This window comes from Zeus faber (genome assembly GCF_960531495.2).
Source record: "Zeus faber genome assembly, chromosome: 6".
In the NCBI taxonomy this organism is placed as follows: Eukaryota; Metazoa; Chordata; class Actinopteri; order Zeiformes; family Zeidae; genus Zeus; species Zeus faber.
In genome coordinates this window covers 32,261,363-32,276,362 of record NC_137201.1, presented here as the reverse complement: position 1 = coordinate 32,276,362, position 15,000 = coordinate 32,261,363, and the positions used below count along the sequence as shown (strand labels likewise).

At 52.1% G+C, this 15,000-nt stretch overlaps 1 protein-coding gene across 1 annotated transcript in view; it reads right to left on the bottom strand.

Moving 5' to 3' along the window:
- Window positions 1-1,316: 1,316 nt before the first annotated feature.
- Window positions 1,317-15,000, bottom strand: part of syt7a (synaptotagmin VIIa) — a gene marked incomplete at both ends in the record, with an annotated part of 77,500 nt that continues 63,816 nt past the window's right edge. The window contains 6 exons of the mRNA XM_080002628.1: window positions 1,317-1,421; window positions 2,003-2,202; window positions 3,764-3,878; window positions 4,795-4,964; window positions 5,692-5,959; window positions 7,172-7,274. Coding sequence (XP_079858754.1) covers window positions 1,317-1,421; window positions 2,003-2,202; window positions 3,764-3,878; window positions 4,795-4,964; window positions 5,692-5,959; window positions 7,172-7,274 — 961 coding nt within the window. The remainder of the gene's footprint in view (window positions 1,422-2,002; window positions 2,203-3,763; window positions 3,879-4,794; window positions 4,965-5,691; window positions 5,960-7,171; window positions 7,275-15,000) is intronic.

The following is a 15,000-nucleotide window of genomic DNA, read 5'->3' as shown; positions in this document are numbered from 1 at the left end:
GGGGGGGGGGGTTTCATCTTCTTTGTTCTCTCTCCGTGTCAGGGCCGTTGTCTGGGAAAACCAGAAGCGATCCGTGTGGGAAGTTTATTGTGTTCCAGCTTCCTCCCGGATCAGTCAGTTCAGCTGTTATTATTATTCTATTATTATTATTTTTTATCTCTACTTTTGTTGGAGCTACAGCACAGCAGCCACAAAACACAGACGATGAGGGTTCCCGAAAAGAAGGCTAAGGAGGGTGGGGGTGGGGGTGGGGGTGGGGGCGGGGTGTGTGTGTGTGTGTGCGTGTGTTGGGGGGGGGGCACTAATATTGTGCCGGAGAAAGAGGCAAAGAATCAAGAAGAAGAAGAAAGAGAAAGAGAAGAAGAAGGAGGAGACGGAAAGACGGGGGGAGACATTTTGCCCCTCTCAGGCAGGTCGTTAGAAAACCCAAAATTGATTGCTTTTCAAATTGGGCTGAGCGCTCGGAGGTCAGGACAGCATGGGTCTCCTACGACACATGGGTGGGAAGGCTCTGCCAATCTACATGCCTATTGTATGTATAAAGATATATATACAGTAAATATATATATATATATATATATATATATATATATATATATATATATATATACTGAGACGAGGGATATACTGTATATATATATATATATATATATATATATATATATATATATATATATATATATACAGTATATACTGTATATACATGCTGTATAGAATTGTTTACCTGGAAAAGTCCTACACTTGGATTACATGAGTTTAGATCAATATGCCTTTACTTGTGGTCTGGGTTTCCAGGAGACTGGCACCAGAGCAAACCCAGCGCTCCCCGAAAGAGAGAGAGAGGGAGAGAGGGAGGGAGGGAGGGAGAGAGGGCGAAAGGGCGGGATTCAACAAAGGAACTCAGTGGCGTCAGGTCCGACAGACAGACGTACAGACGGAGGGAAACACACGGCAGGTGACACGGGGTGGCGAGAGGATCAGAAGAACGAGAGACAGAGCGAGAGTGAGAGAGAGAGAGAGAGAGAGAGAGAGAGAGAGAGACAGGAAGAGAGGGAGAGAGACAGGGAGAGAGACAGGGAGAGAGACAGGGAGAGGGGAAGAGATTCAAGAGGATATAGACGAGAGTTTAAAGGTTTAAGAGAGCAGATGGCTAATTGTACCCGTGTTTCACAGCCTGGCAGCAAGTCAGTCTTGTGCATAAGGACGGGATCGGAGGGGGAAGTTGGGAGACTGGAGGAGGGGGTTTGGGTGTTTGGGGGTTTTGGGGGGAGTTGGGGGTTGGGGGGGGGTTTCTTGGTGGAAGCTGGGCGGGGGGATCAGGCCTTGAGAGCGTGCCACTGGGCCACGTTGGTGCGCGGCCGACCCATCATGTCCTTCCAGTGCTTCACCTCCGCTGGTCCACTCTTCCACGATAGGTAGATCTGAGTCGGGGATGGGGTGGGGTGGGGTGGGGCGGGGGAAGAGGGTTGAGCGACATTAGAACTTTCCCAAAAACCCCAATAGGTACGGCAGTCGGACCAGGCGAGCGAACTCCAAACAAATGACGCGCTGCCGTCAGATAGACCGGCTGAATCAACGTGCAGCGAAAGCCACGGCGGACGCCTTTCAGAAAGCTCCAAATCGCTGACGGTGGTGTTACAGCGAGGCTCCCAACCGGTAATCAGAGCCTTGCTGACCTCACCTTCCTCACCAACTAATTCACCTTTATTTTGAGAGGTGATATTGTGGAATACATGTGGAATGGACGAAACACGGTGGGAGCAACCATAACGAGGCGCAGATGTTTACCGCTGTGTGACGCGTTAGAACCTGAGCAGCGACCGGTCCCACCGCCGCTCAGTCCGCTAGGAAACGTCGGGTCCTGCGGCCACAGGGTCGTCGGCGTTTTTTTGCGACGTGCACCTCTCGTGCCGCACATTTGCCTTAAGCGGCGCGTTTCCCGGCCCGCGTCGGCCACCGTACCGTCTGTAAAGCCTCTCCGATTGCCTGTTACCGCCGTTACCTTGCCGATGACGTCGTTGCGGCTCAGCCTGTCCTTGTCCATGACGGTGATGATGATGGTGGTCTCCCTCAGCACGTGGGCGGGCACGTCGAAGGGGAAGGATTCGTTGAAGATGGGGTTGAGGCAGCGCTTCATCGTCACCGTCTTCTTCTTCTCCACGCGCTTGTCCTTGTGCATGAGCCACACTTTGACGTAGGGATCTGAGGGACAGAGAGAGAGAGGCGCCTCAGGAGGTGCACCCCTACGCAGTCCAAGGGACGTAAGGACCGGTCACAACAGGGGTAGACGGCGCAACACGGAATCGCATGTCTTTGCCAAGTGCACGCTACAGGTGCTCTACACTGCAGTTGGTTAGAATGCTAGCCGCCCCGCCCTGACTCCTGTAACCCGCACTGCATTTATTTTGTGTATCACTCAATTTTCTCCCGAACGGAACAAACTTCAAAGGTCAGCACAACAAAATCCTGTTTGCTATTAGTCGACGCCATGTTGCACTGAAACCTTTGCGGTGATTCACTTTCCGAAAGTACCGATCACAACAATTGCATTCAAATAAAATTAATTTAGAAGAAGATTCAGTTTTGGGGCTTAATAAACCGGCAGCGGTGGGCAGCCACAGCACGCCGGCTCCAGCTCAAGAGGCACTGCCTTGCTCAAGGGCATCGGCAGGAGCGTGAAAACCGTCTTTTAGGGTGCAAACGCCACACTGGTGTGACAGGGACCAGGGAATGATGGGTGAGGGCACTGTAAGCAGTGAGGGTTAGGGTGGTACACGCCATACACCCCCATGTACCCTTCACCACACCCTTGACATTAGCACATAACGCCGACAGCTTGAGGTGGAGGACGAAGTTGCCAACATGAGTTCATACGGGGGAAGCTTTGCAATTAACCTTTTAATTTGTGAGGTACAGCAGAAAAATAAAAATAAAAAGGCAGCGACCTTGTTCAAGCTCAAGGTCAGTGTTTCCCCTGAGCGATGTCACATGCAGACGAGGAGATGCTTATGGAAACGGGGATTTGTAAAGAGCGCCCCCGGAATAACATTTACATTGACTGTAGCACTGTTAGTGACAGACTCTTACTGCACCCACAAGAATCAGTCATTCTCCACTTCTATACAGCCCATAACGTTTCACTATGAGACCCGATACTGCACAACACGGCAGCGAAGGGGAGAGGGAGCAGTAAATTGAGCTCTCTCTCTCAAACACACACACACACACACACACACACACACACACACACACACACACAAGCACACACGCACACACGCATACACACACACACACACACACGCACACACACACACGCACACACGCACACACACACCGCAGTTTGGGGACTACAGTTCCCATTAGATGCACAGAGGGGAAGGATATAAGGGAAGAGACAGAATGAGAGAGGAGTCCCAGCTGGAGGGTCATTTTCGAGAATATTTGAGAACGGCTTACAGTGGACGAGGGGACGGCGTCGATTTCTATGTGAGATGCCTGGAGACGTTACGATGATTTAGGGCTGTATAAATAAACTTGGCTTGACTTGACTTGATTAGTCTGGCCGCCACAGCGTTCCGTGGCGGGAGCCGGGGCCGGATCCAGACGGTGGCCTTCCCCCGCGTGGACGGGTCAGTAAATGTTTTAACACCATGCCTGAGTAACTCATGAGGCCGTGTCACGGGAGGAGGGGAGGCGTGCGGACGGGCGAGTGGGGGCCAGGGAGGGGCCCCGGAAAGGCGCAAACAAAGCGGAAAAACTGTACCTGAGGTGCCCCCGATGTCCATGGCTTTCAGATTGCGGGCTTTGATGATGTTCACAGTGATGGTGTTGGCGGTGGGATTATAGCAGAGAGACAACAGCAGGTCGCCCCGTCTCCCCTGAAAAGAGAGAGCCAAACAAACACAGACAGCCACACGTAGACAAACACAGGGGGGTGACTCACTCGGCCTGCTACGCACGCCCCTTACGGCCGTTCAGGCTCCAAACGCCCTCGCTCGCTGCGCGGTCGCACGACAGCGCCGTCCTTCCGGCCCCACCAACCCGCGTGGAGGCCAGATGGTGGGCTCACTATGCCGTCCGGCGTCTTATCTGAGCGGACACCACATCAGAGTTTGGTCCTAATGAGACGCCGCGCCCGCTCTCTTTTAAAGCCCTGATAACACATTGGTGGCCTCTGATCACGTCTCCCGTCGCCACCGAGGCACAGTGAGTCTCATTAATCAACGTCACTGTGACAAAAACAAACAGATGAATGTCAAATACCAAACACAGAGATGTAATGCAGCACTGTACGCTGCTATAATATATATTACATATTGAGATTTGAGAGTTCCTTATAGAGTGGAGGGGGGTAGGTTACAGCCACTCGTCCCTCTCTTCTTCCTTCTGAAGTAAATCAGTAAGTAATCCTCGTTATGGCAAAAATATCCACCCTCAAAACTCTGAGGGAGAAGTGTTTCATTTGTTGTGCTTGAGCTTCACATTTTGAAACAACCACATTTAGACCCAGGGGCGTTGCTCGGATGCCAAGACATGGGGGGCTTATCCCAACCGTTGATGGTTTGTTTTGTTTTGTTCCATAAGGAAACGGAGTAAAGTAAAATAACCGACATCCAAAATGAAAACACAGCGGTGCACCGGGCACAGCCGGTAACGTCAGAATGTGAGCGATCAGGACGCAGAGCCCGCCCTGTGGGGCTACTTTACATCGGGGGCTACGCCGACTGTTCAGACCATTCACCACACCACCACCACCACCCCCACCCTCCCCCACGCCCCGCCGCGCCGCCTTACACTGCCATCACTGCAGGGCTTGAGCTCCTTCCAGAAGGTTTTTATCTGCCCCAGCTCCACCTTGTTGAGGGGGATTGACACCTCCCCGATGGGGTCATTCCTGCTGAAGCGGTCGTAGTCCAACACCTGGAGGTAGAGGATCCGCTCCCGCACTTTCTCATACGGGAACCCTAAGACGGACAAAGGCAGACGGACAAAGGCAGACGGATAACAGCGAGGTCAGAGAGACAGATATATAGAGTCGGCAACACATCCTGAGCGCGGCCAAATTGGCGCCCTGCTTCGGGTGCGCAGAAAAATTCCAGGCGCTTAAAAAAACTGGAGTTAGACGTACATTGTGGAAGGTTTCCACTTTCTGTTATCTGGGTTTTTCATTCCCAGAAACTTTAACTCTGGGCTGGAGTTTGTTCGAGGACTCAAACTGAGCCGACGTCAGCCTCAGACAATAACCAAAAAACAACAACGTATGGACTTGGACAGCCTGCGCAACAACACCACCGGCCATTTGTTAATCATTTCCATCCTTCCATTTAAGTTTGACGTAAGGCTTATACAGCTTTTAAGGGGCGTGAGGCGTCTCTGTCAAATTATCTTCACCTGCCTCCGATGTCTCCGTGGGAGCACCAAATTCAGAACATGAAAAGTTAATCAAAGCCAGGTACTTAAAGCGGCGAGGCAGACGACACCGTCCGCTCTGTCGCCTCCTCCATCTAAGCTTCCATCCATATTTTGACCTGTTTTGTGTTTTTTTCGTCGTTTTTTTTATTTTTGGCCGTCGCTTTTCCACGTTACAGCCTCCGACCTCCGGGAGATTTCAACAACAGCGCATTGACAGTGACCGCCCCTCCAGCGGATGCTCCACCATCTACAAGGCTGTCGGGAGCTCGAAGCACTGACCCTCAAACAGGAAGGTTTCGTTCCAGTGCGGGTTGAGGTTCTTCCTCTTGACCTTGGTCTCCAGCTTGTGCTTTTTGTCCGGCAGCAGGTAGAGCTTGACAAAGGGGTCAGAGGTGCCAGAGAAGTCCTTGGCAGGGAGGTCCTGGCCCTTGAGGATTTTGACGGTGAGCGTGGAGTCCTGGAAGCTGTAGCCGATGCTGAACTGGATCCGGCCGAGCTTCTCGCTGATAGGGCCCTCGCCGTCATCGTCCTCCGAGCCCGGCGACAGCTAAACGGGGGAGGAGGGAGTGACAGAGGTAATATTAATAGCATCGTGCGTGCGGTGACACCCATGCAACACCTCTCAAATCCGCGGGAAATCGCAGTCATAGAAACAGGCGTCCAACTCCCTCTCCCGCAGACCCACGCGCTTGTTTTCACGTCTTTGACAGGGTGACGCCGCCAGCGGGTGAAGACTACAGAGTTGCATTTCTATCGAGGTGAAAAATGAGCCACTCGCAGAGATCAGACTGACGCTAAGCGGCTCCGGGAGAGTTTAATTTCTCCACTAATGACCTCAAGAGGCAGGAGGAGCTCAGATTGGAGATTGGGGAGCTTTAGCCCACCCGCTCTCCCTCTCTGCCACTCTCTTCCTGCTTTAAAAGGTCCTAAAAGGCCGCTATCTGATAGAAAGACCACACAGACAGAGGCGGAGGGGTGGGGTGCCAAACAGAGGGGGGGAGAGTGAGAGAGAGAGAGAGAGAGAGAGAGAGAGAGAGAGAGAGAGAGAGAGAGAGACTTTGGGCAGGGAGGCTCATTGCAAGGTTGACATGCTGCTCTTACAGCTGTCTTTATGCCTTCATTCTGTTCTCCCTGTGGCTATACCTCCTCCAGACCCCCCCCCCCCTCTCTCTCTCTGTTTGTCGATCTCCGCCTCTCTCTCCCTGCCGGGGCGGCGATATGGAGGGATGGTTGTGGGGGAGAGATAACACATATCAGCAGGTCATAAGCCCACTTAGTGAAACTGGGCGCTGGTCCTTAAACCTTTCTCTAATGGATTTTTCAGTATGCCGGCTTTGCATGCGTACACTCATTTAAAACATCTCTCGGCAGGTTGGATATTAATGGCTGAGTCACCTTCGTACTTAAAGGTTATAACTATCGTTTTAAAATAGTTGGGGGAAGAATGATAATTAGTCACTCCCCACACTCGTCAATGCTTTTTGACTTGTCGGGCAGGATCGCTGCGAAACATTCCGCCCAATTATCAACTCCGTGTAACAGCGTGAGTCACCCTCGGCGGCTCCAATGACTTGGTCGCCACCGTCAGACCTGCCTCCGTGCCTTTCTCACACGCAGCGCTCAATTTCAAACCATCACGGCCCCTTCGCTCTGTCTGAGCAGGCGGCCGCGACCCGACCGCTGGAGGTTACTCCGTGCGGCCTCAGACGAGCGGTGTTTCTCGGTGGAGGTGGAGGTGGACGGACTGAAGAGACCTTACCATCACCATGTCTCCTGTCAGAGAGTTGGCCAGGTCTGTGACAGAAGAATGGCCATCAGCGTCAGGGGGGTGGCCCTTGGGGCTGTTAACTGGCTTGTTGCCCCTGCGGATAAAAACACAGGTTGGTCCAGGGAAAGAGATCCAGCGAAAGCACCTCCAGAGACTCCAGCCCTTCTCCAGAGAGGGAGAGAACTTCTGAGAGCCGAGAGGGACGAGCCTCCACCTCTTTCTGGCTTCTGAGATGAAAGGACTAGACATCATGAAACGCTGACTCGGTCCAAGTTTGCCTTGTGTGGATCTATCGGTCCAAAGATCTCTTTCTCTACATATAAAGCGCAGAGCCAATAGACTGAGCCAAACTCTTCAAAGATTAGAACGTGGGCACCAGAATTAACAATGGTTTATGTGTCAAACCCTTTTTTTAATGATAATTGGATTCTGAGATGACTATACATATGGCCACTGTGGTTAGTATCCAAAAGATCTCTATTAAGCAAGTTTTCCTTCCGAAAAAGTAGGCAAGCACATTTTCACAGAGAGTTCCATTTATATGCACAGGGACACGTGTTTTTCCATCTGCTGCACAGAGCGTGCGTTCACGCCCTACCGCCCTTAAACACTTAAAACAGGACACACATGTATAATGACACGTATATCAACAAGACATCGTAAACAGCAGGACTGACATGTAAGGCAACATGGAAAGTACAGACCAGATGTTCGAAAGAAGAGCTAATTTCAAGGATGCTGCACCGTTTGGAGGATGTGTGAGGGTGTTAATTCTTTCAGCTGGTGAGTCAGCGGCAGCAGCAGAAAATTTAAAGGGAGACGAGAGCAGCGCTCTACCAGAGGTGGTACATTGTCACAAACCCAAATAGATGCTTCGCAAAACAACAAAAAAAAAGAAACGTTAAAGGGAGCAACGTAACGTTAAAGTTGGGCAAAGCATTCCGGGGGAGAACCCTCCGTATTCGGCCGTCATGACGACGAGAAAATTCCCAAAGTGTAAAGAAAAACAAGGAAGGAAAAAAGAAAAAAAAAAAAAAAAAAAGTAAATAAAAAAAAAAGGACAATAAAATAAAACAGAGAATCAAATGATACGAGAGTGAGAAGGAGCTGAGAACAGGTAGAAGAGCCTTGGCCAATGCAATGTGACAGAGTGGACGACAAGAGATCACTCCATGGAAAACTGGTCAAGGCACATCGAGAGGCAGAACACTCATACGCTGTTAAGAAGGAGGGGGAGACGCCAAACTGACAGACAGACAGACAGACAGATAGACAGACGGACGGACTCAGGAGATGCAGGCACACGATGGAGGAGGAACGCGTCAAAACACAGAGGACCACAGAGAGGAGAAGCGGTCCAAGAGGGGATGTGAGGGACACACAAAGCAAGAGATAAAACATGGATCTGTATTAGAAGAGATCGAGGCAGTGTTAACAGCATGATCAGTGAGTATACCGACACCACGAAGAGTGAGACCTCCACAGACACCAGTATGTTAGGGTGAGGGGGGGGGGAGCTGGAGAAAACAACAACAGCAGAGCTGTAAGAAAAGATGGAAAGAACGGAGGAGAAGCAGGAGGCCTGGAAACGCAAGAGAGGCTCCGTTTTGGTCAGTCTGATACGTGTCAAAGAATAAAACGACAGAAAACAGAAGAACGCACACGGTATCTCAAACAGGGGACAAAGGTTGAACTGATGCTGAAAAGGCAGAAGAAACAGCAGAACAGAAAGAATACAGACAATAACAACCCATCACAGGGGGAGAGAAGAGAACAACGTTCTTTAGAAGGACAACTCAAAAAAGATAGTCCAGATAAGGAATGGAAGTGAAAGAGAGAGAGAGAGAGAGAGAGAGAGGTTTAGATTTACCATACAAAAATATAATATCAACACAAAAAAGAAAGGGATAATAAAATAAAAGGATATGCACATTTAGAGTGTTGCAAAAGAGCCTTTTGTTAGTGAGGATGGAGTAACGATGGATAAAACCTGTTTGCTTCACTTTAGTTCACTTTCCACCCGTTAAGCAACACTGTAAAAGTGTGGGTTCGGAAAACAGGGGCCAAAGCAGGACTCCGGCATTGGCAACGTGCATATTTTACATATGCAAGTAGTTGTCACTCACAGAGTGATGGCAATGCCTTGGACAGGCAGAACACAACGAGCCCAGAGAAAGTCCGTCTGTCTGGCCAGCAATCTCGCTTCATCCCCCTACTGAGGATGGAATCGCTCAGAGGCGGAATTGGACCTTTTTTTTTCCGTTGGACGTTCTTAATCTTTTTTTAAATTTCCATGAGAAGCAATGTCGGATGTAATAACGGGAAATAGTGGTCGTTTCGTTTTCTGTTTTTTTGCAGAGACACAGACAGAACCGGGGGGGGGGGGGGGATATACTGACACAGAGACAGACAGAAACAGCAAGCAGACAAGACAGGGGGGTCAGACAGTCACTTGGACCAGCAACAAAACCGGAGCAGGAGTGGGGAAGGAGGGATGTTGACCGTTTCTAGAAGAGGAGGAACTACTCATCTATTGGCTGTGAGTCGTATTAGTCGTCGGGGGGCTGAGTGCACTGACGTCCGGCCCAGACGCTAAGCTACAGGCACAGATTGAGGGGAGGGGAGAAAGCCGGTTAAAAAAGAGACACTGACCTCAGGTCCGAGGAATCTCTCCAAAGAGCAGTGCAGCATAGACGGAGCCTCGGGGGTCCTAAGTGTATTGCAGTCTAGTAAGGCACTTCCCTCCTCCTCCGCCTCCCCCGTACCAAGTGGGAGTGCACATCTTCAATTATTCATTCTGTATTCATGCTCCATTCAGGTGTTCGGTGCATTCTCAGGTGGGAGCTGGTGCATCCCAGGGGAATGGTCTTTCTACCAGCCCTGCTCTACAACACTGAACAACTCGGTTCTGCCTCTGGGAAAGGTGGGGAAGAGGCTGGGAACGCACCTTCTGGAAGGGATTTCAGACTCTACCTTGTGTCGTCCAATGAGGGAACCTGTTCCAAATTCATTGTTTTGTTCACGTAATTTAAGTAGTCATGTTTTTTTGTTTTTTTTTGTCGTTTTTGCTATATTGACATAAAACCAGCAGTAAATTGATCCGATTGGCAGGTTGGGGACTGCAGTAGCTCGTAGCAGCCAGTAGGCGGCAGACTGGACTAAAGTTCTGAGAGATTCTTCCAAAGCTTGAGCAGGGAAAGTGGGCTGTTGGCATAGCAACGGCTCTAGAAACATAGACCATACATACAGGGGTTTGGGTGTTGAGGTGTGGGGCTGAGGGGTGGTGACAAGAAGGGATGGTGGGTGGGGGAGGGGGGGGTAGGGCAGCAAACAGGCGACACACCGAAACAGAGAAGATCAGGTAGGATATATGACAGGTACAGGTGAGAGCCTCACAGAGAGACACAATCACATGAACAGACGTGCGGAGGCAGGCGGGGCCACTCGGGGTTCACCGTCCTGTGATACTATCCTGGGTGTTACCTGACCGAGGCCCCCTGGCCAGCAGCCCGCAGGGGAGAGAGGGGGGAATGGGGGGGAGACTCCGCTTCTCGGCTGGAGAGAGAGAAAGCCAACCCGGCCCGCCGCCCACCCGCTCTTCTGCAGACAAACCAGACTCCCCCCATCGCTCTCTCTTTCGCTCTCTCTCTCTCTCTCTCGCTCTCGCTCTCTCTCTCTCGCTCTCTCTGCAAACACGCCACTCTCACACAAACACACTCGCTGCGGCCGAGCGCTGATGTAGTAGCTGTGAAAGTCTACACTCCATTTTCCGACTGCCTAAAAGATCCATCGTTCCTTGTGAACTGCGGGCGGGCGGGCGGGGCGCAGCGCCGGAGCTTACGCAACGGCCCCCGACGCGTGAATCACACGTGCTCTCACTCACCGAGGAGAGACGCGGGGCCTTGATTGTTCTGACGAGAACCCAACCCCCCCACACACCCCCACCCCTCTTTGTGACAATCAAATCCAAATCCACACGGCGATCGCTAATCAGTCCCCGGATCCGGGGCGACGCGGAAGAATGAGCCCGAAACGGCGTCGTTGACTGAAATCCCGTGCCGAGTCGGGCAAAACAATGGAGACGCTAAATCTGCCGCCTGTTTCCCGGTTTCATTCACTGAAGTGCGTCTGGAAAATGGAAAATCACGGGGCGATTCAAAGGCTGCTAAATTTATCCTCGAGTGCCGTTTCCGTCTTGTGTATTTCAGAATGAGTGCTTCAGTGTTTCCCAATGACAGGACACTCCCCCAGGTCAACGGAAATAAAGTCATAGGTCGGGATATCGGGACTTATCCATTAAATAGGGTGTCAGCTAAGTGGGTTCAGTGAGGAAACGGACTTCTCTAAATCGACCCTCACCGCCTCAACAGTACAAAAAAAAAAGTCCTGACGAGAGTTCAGCTTTTTTTCCCAGCGTCCCGGTCCTCCCTGCGATCCCGGGTTCGGATCTGAGTGCTCAATTAAAATAAATAACGCATCATTCCAGGGAGCTTTGCCGGCGCAAAATCATCAAAACATTTAAAAGTCCATTAAACCTGCCAAAACAAATCCAGGAACATTTGGAAAGACCATTAAACCGGAGTCTGCTTGCGCGCGGAGGCGGAGGCGGCGGCAGATGTGCCACCTGTTCTGGGGCCCGATGCTGGGCTCCCAGGTTAACGCCGCTAACAGCCGTCTCTCCGCCACCATCCATCTCTCTGGATGTTCCGTGTGACGGAGCATGTGTACTCCATGTACCTGCTGACGAGAGCGGCTCCTTTCAGCCCCATCACGCACCGATGTGCACATTAGCATTAAGCGATGCCTGCGTACTACTCTCCCTGAAGGAAGAGGCTCGTGCCCTCTGAACTTTTGCTCATCTGACATATGGGTGTGCGTGTGTCTGTGTGCGTGTGTGTGTGTGTGTGTGTGTGTGTGTGTGTGTGTGTGTGTGTGTGTGTGTGTGTGTGTGTGTGTGTGTGTGTGTGTGTGTGCGGGCGTGCGTGCGCTCGTGCGCCTTGTCCCTTTGTGATTTTCGCTTTCCGCCTTGCTTGTTTTTTTCCCCTCCCCCTGCTTTTAGCATGCGAGCGCGGTGGCCGCGGGGACCGTGGGCCCCCAGGGGCCGACTTAAGCAGAGGCCCTCCCCCCAAGAACACAACTGATTAGCGAGGTTCGCGGGAGGAGCGCTGCGTCCGACTAGCGGAGCAAAGATAATCGCCCGGCGTGTTTACATGCACAAGAGTGTATTCGTAGACTTTACGGACGACTGTAGTGAAAACAAGTGACTTTCAAGCGCTTGATGCTGTTCCCTGCAACGTGCAGACCGAGGGGAGTGTGTCGTGTGGCATTAAACACAACATCAACACCCTGATGCACACTGTCCCGTGTGTCGTATTAAGGAGCTGAAAAAGACCCGATGATTTAAACATTGAAAGTCAGCGCGGTCTTCCTCCGGGAGTGCCTTGTCCTCCTTGTCAACAAAATGATCGAGTCGCGAGAAATCCCAAAGAGTTCCCGCCGATTCCATGACACATTTTGGGAGCAGAGAAGTCTACATCTAAAAATATCACCATTTCTAAAACAAGGAAGTCCACTGGCTTGCAAAAAATTATGTAACGTGCACGGATGAATAATTGAAAGACCGCAGGCAAATGGCTTGAATGTTAACGCGCCACACGGATGCATCCCGCCCTCTCCACCCAGAGCCCCGCTCCTCATTGGGCCCATCGCTCCCTGCTCCCGGAGACGTGGAGTGATTAAAAGCCCCCCTGGGGATGCGGCTTCCCTTTATAGTAACAGCAGGAGCGAAACGACACGTTCCGCGAAGTTCCACGAGTTAAGCCCACTGAGGCATCGAACCGCCCCTCCTCGCACCCTAATTAGACTCTAACGAGATCCACAACCTATGCAGGACGAGGATTGTAAATAAACATCTATTTAAAAGGCAGAGCCACCATCACAGTCGGCTCTCCACCGCAACGCCCCCCACCACCACAGCCGCCCCCCTCCCCCTCCCCGCACGACGTGTAGGCCTCGCTCGCCCGTGCCCTCTGACCTTTCAGGGGGGTAGTGCCGACCAAAACGGGCCACGACGAAGGAGCTCGGGCTCCTCGGCGGCCGAGGGGAGCGGTCGTCCTGTTTGCCCGGCCCCGCCTTTAATTATGACCGAGCGGTAACCCAGCAATGTGCTCCGCCGGAGGGCGACGGAGGAGGCGGCTGGCGGAGCCTCGCGTCCTTCTGTTCCCTGTCGCTCCGGTGCAAAAGCCTCCGCCAAAAAAAACCCCTGAATTTGAACTTTACAAGGTGTTATCGCTTTGATTTTTCACGTTGGCATTTCCAGAACGCCCCCTCCGCTAAATAGTGATCTTTGTGAATTCTTTGCGGGGACTGAATGGATGAAAAACAAAAGGCCGGCGGAAGCGGGGCTCGGAGCCTCAAATTGTCACGCAGGTGCACGAGGCGTGACGGGCGCAGCCGACGATGGCGCGAGGGGCGTGGCTGAACGGGGGGAGTCACGGGGAGCGATAGGCGTCGGGGGAAGAGGCTTTGATTGATTAAATCACGGTCAGACATCTCTGAAGCGGGCGCTGGCACCGCGGGGAGGATGCTTTCCCAGCCAGCTTATACCTTGCATTACTAATGCACCATTACGCTTAGACTCTGGATGCGAGCGGCTAAATTTAGCGTCCCATTAGAGTGTGGCTAAATCATTCATTAAACATTTGAATTTGTAATTTGTCATGAAATAAACAACACAACACGCCTGTCAAATTATTAACAGCTCCGAGAGGGATTTGCCGGGAGTCACACACACAAGAAGGACCGAAACATTAAAAGCCCTCGTGACAGTTGAACTTTATTTTCCCCACAGTAACTCAGAGCCCTCATCCGCTTCCACGCACGTCGAGCTCCGTCGGAAGAAAAGGAACGAACGATAAATGTTCCCGGGGCCGAGTGGCCCTTCCGCTCTTACGTGCAGTTGAGAAAAGCCCTTCAGCTCGTCACCCTCATATTTATTCGTTCGTGTTTCCAGCTCTCGGCGCCAACGTGCGGCTTCCGAGCGACCGGCGGTAAAAAATGCGGCGGTTAGCTCTAGGGAAACACAAAAGAAAACAAAAAAAAACAAAAAACCTAAAATGACTCAAAAGAACTGAGAACGTCTGCACGGTGGTCGTGGACCCCGGCCGGCTCCTCATGCAGGCTTTATCCGTAATAAATGAAACCTGGTGTCGGTTCTGGAGAAGCAGCCGACATTGTGCCGGGGACAGGACTGACCGCCTTTTAGAAAGTCTTTGATCAAGCCCGGCGCGGCACGCGCCGCGCGTCGCGGGGAATTCCAAATTCCGCACCACGCGGCCTCCGGGCGCCGAGGCAACACAGCGGCGTGCGCGGTGCAGATAAGGGAAACCGTCGGTGCTTGTAATCGGCCAAAAGTCTTCAACCGGGCGTCCAAATTGATGAGGTAGCCCAAGGCGACGAGCGCATCGCCATTGGTCCCGCTCCCTCCCGGCGTTTCATTTCTGTGGCTGTTGTGGTGGCGTATTGCGTACGTGCATCTCCAAAGGGTCCCCGGTTCGTCACAGAATCACGGCGAAGTGCTGGGGGGGCCTAATTGGACTAGGGGGGGTGGGGGATCAAGTGTGTGGCGTTAGTTCTGAGCCTCCAGTGTGGCTTCTGCGCGGCTAGAGACGGGCGCAAAACAATCAAAACGGCGTCCGCGGCTCAAATAAACGGGAGGGGGAGGGAGAGCACGCGCACTGCGCCTTCACTTGCTGGCTGTGCTTATTTGTCGGCCCCGCAGAGTCACATCACCGTCCTCCCCTTTCTCCTCTTGGAGGCAC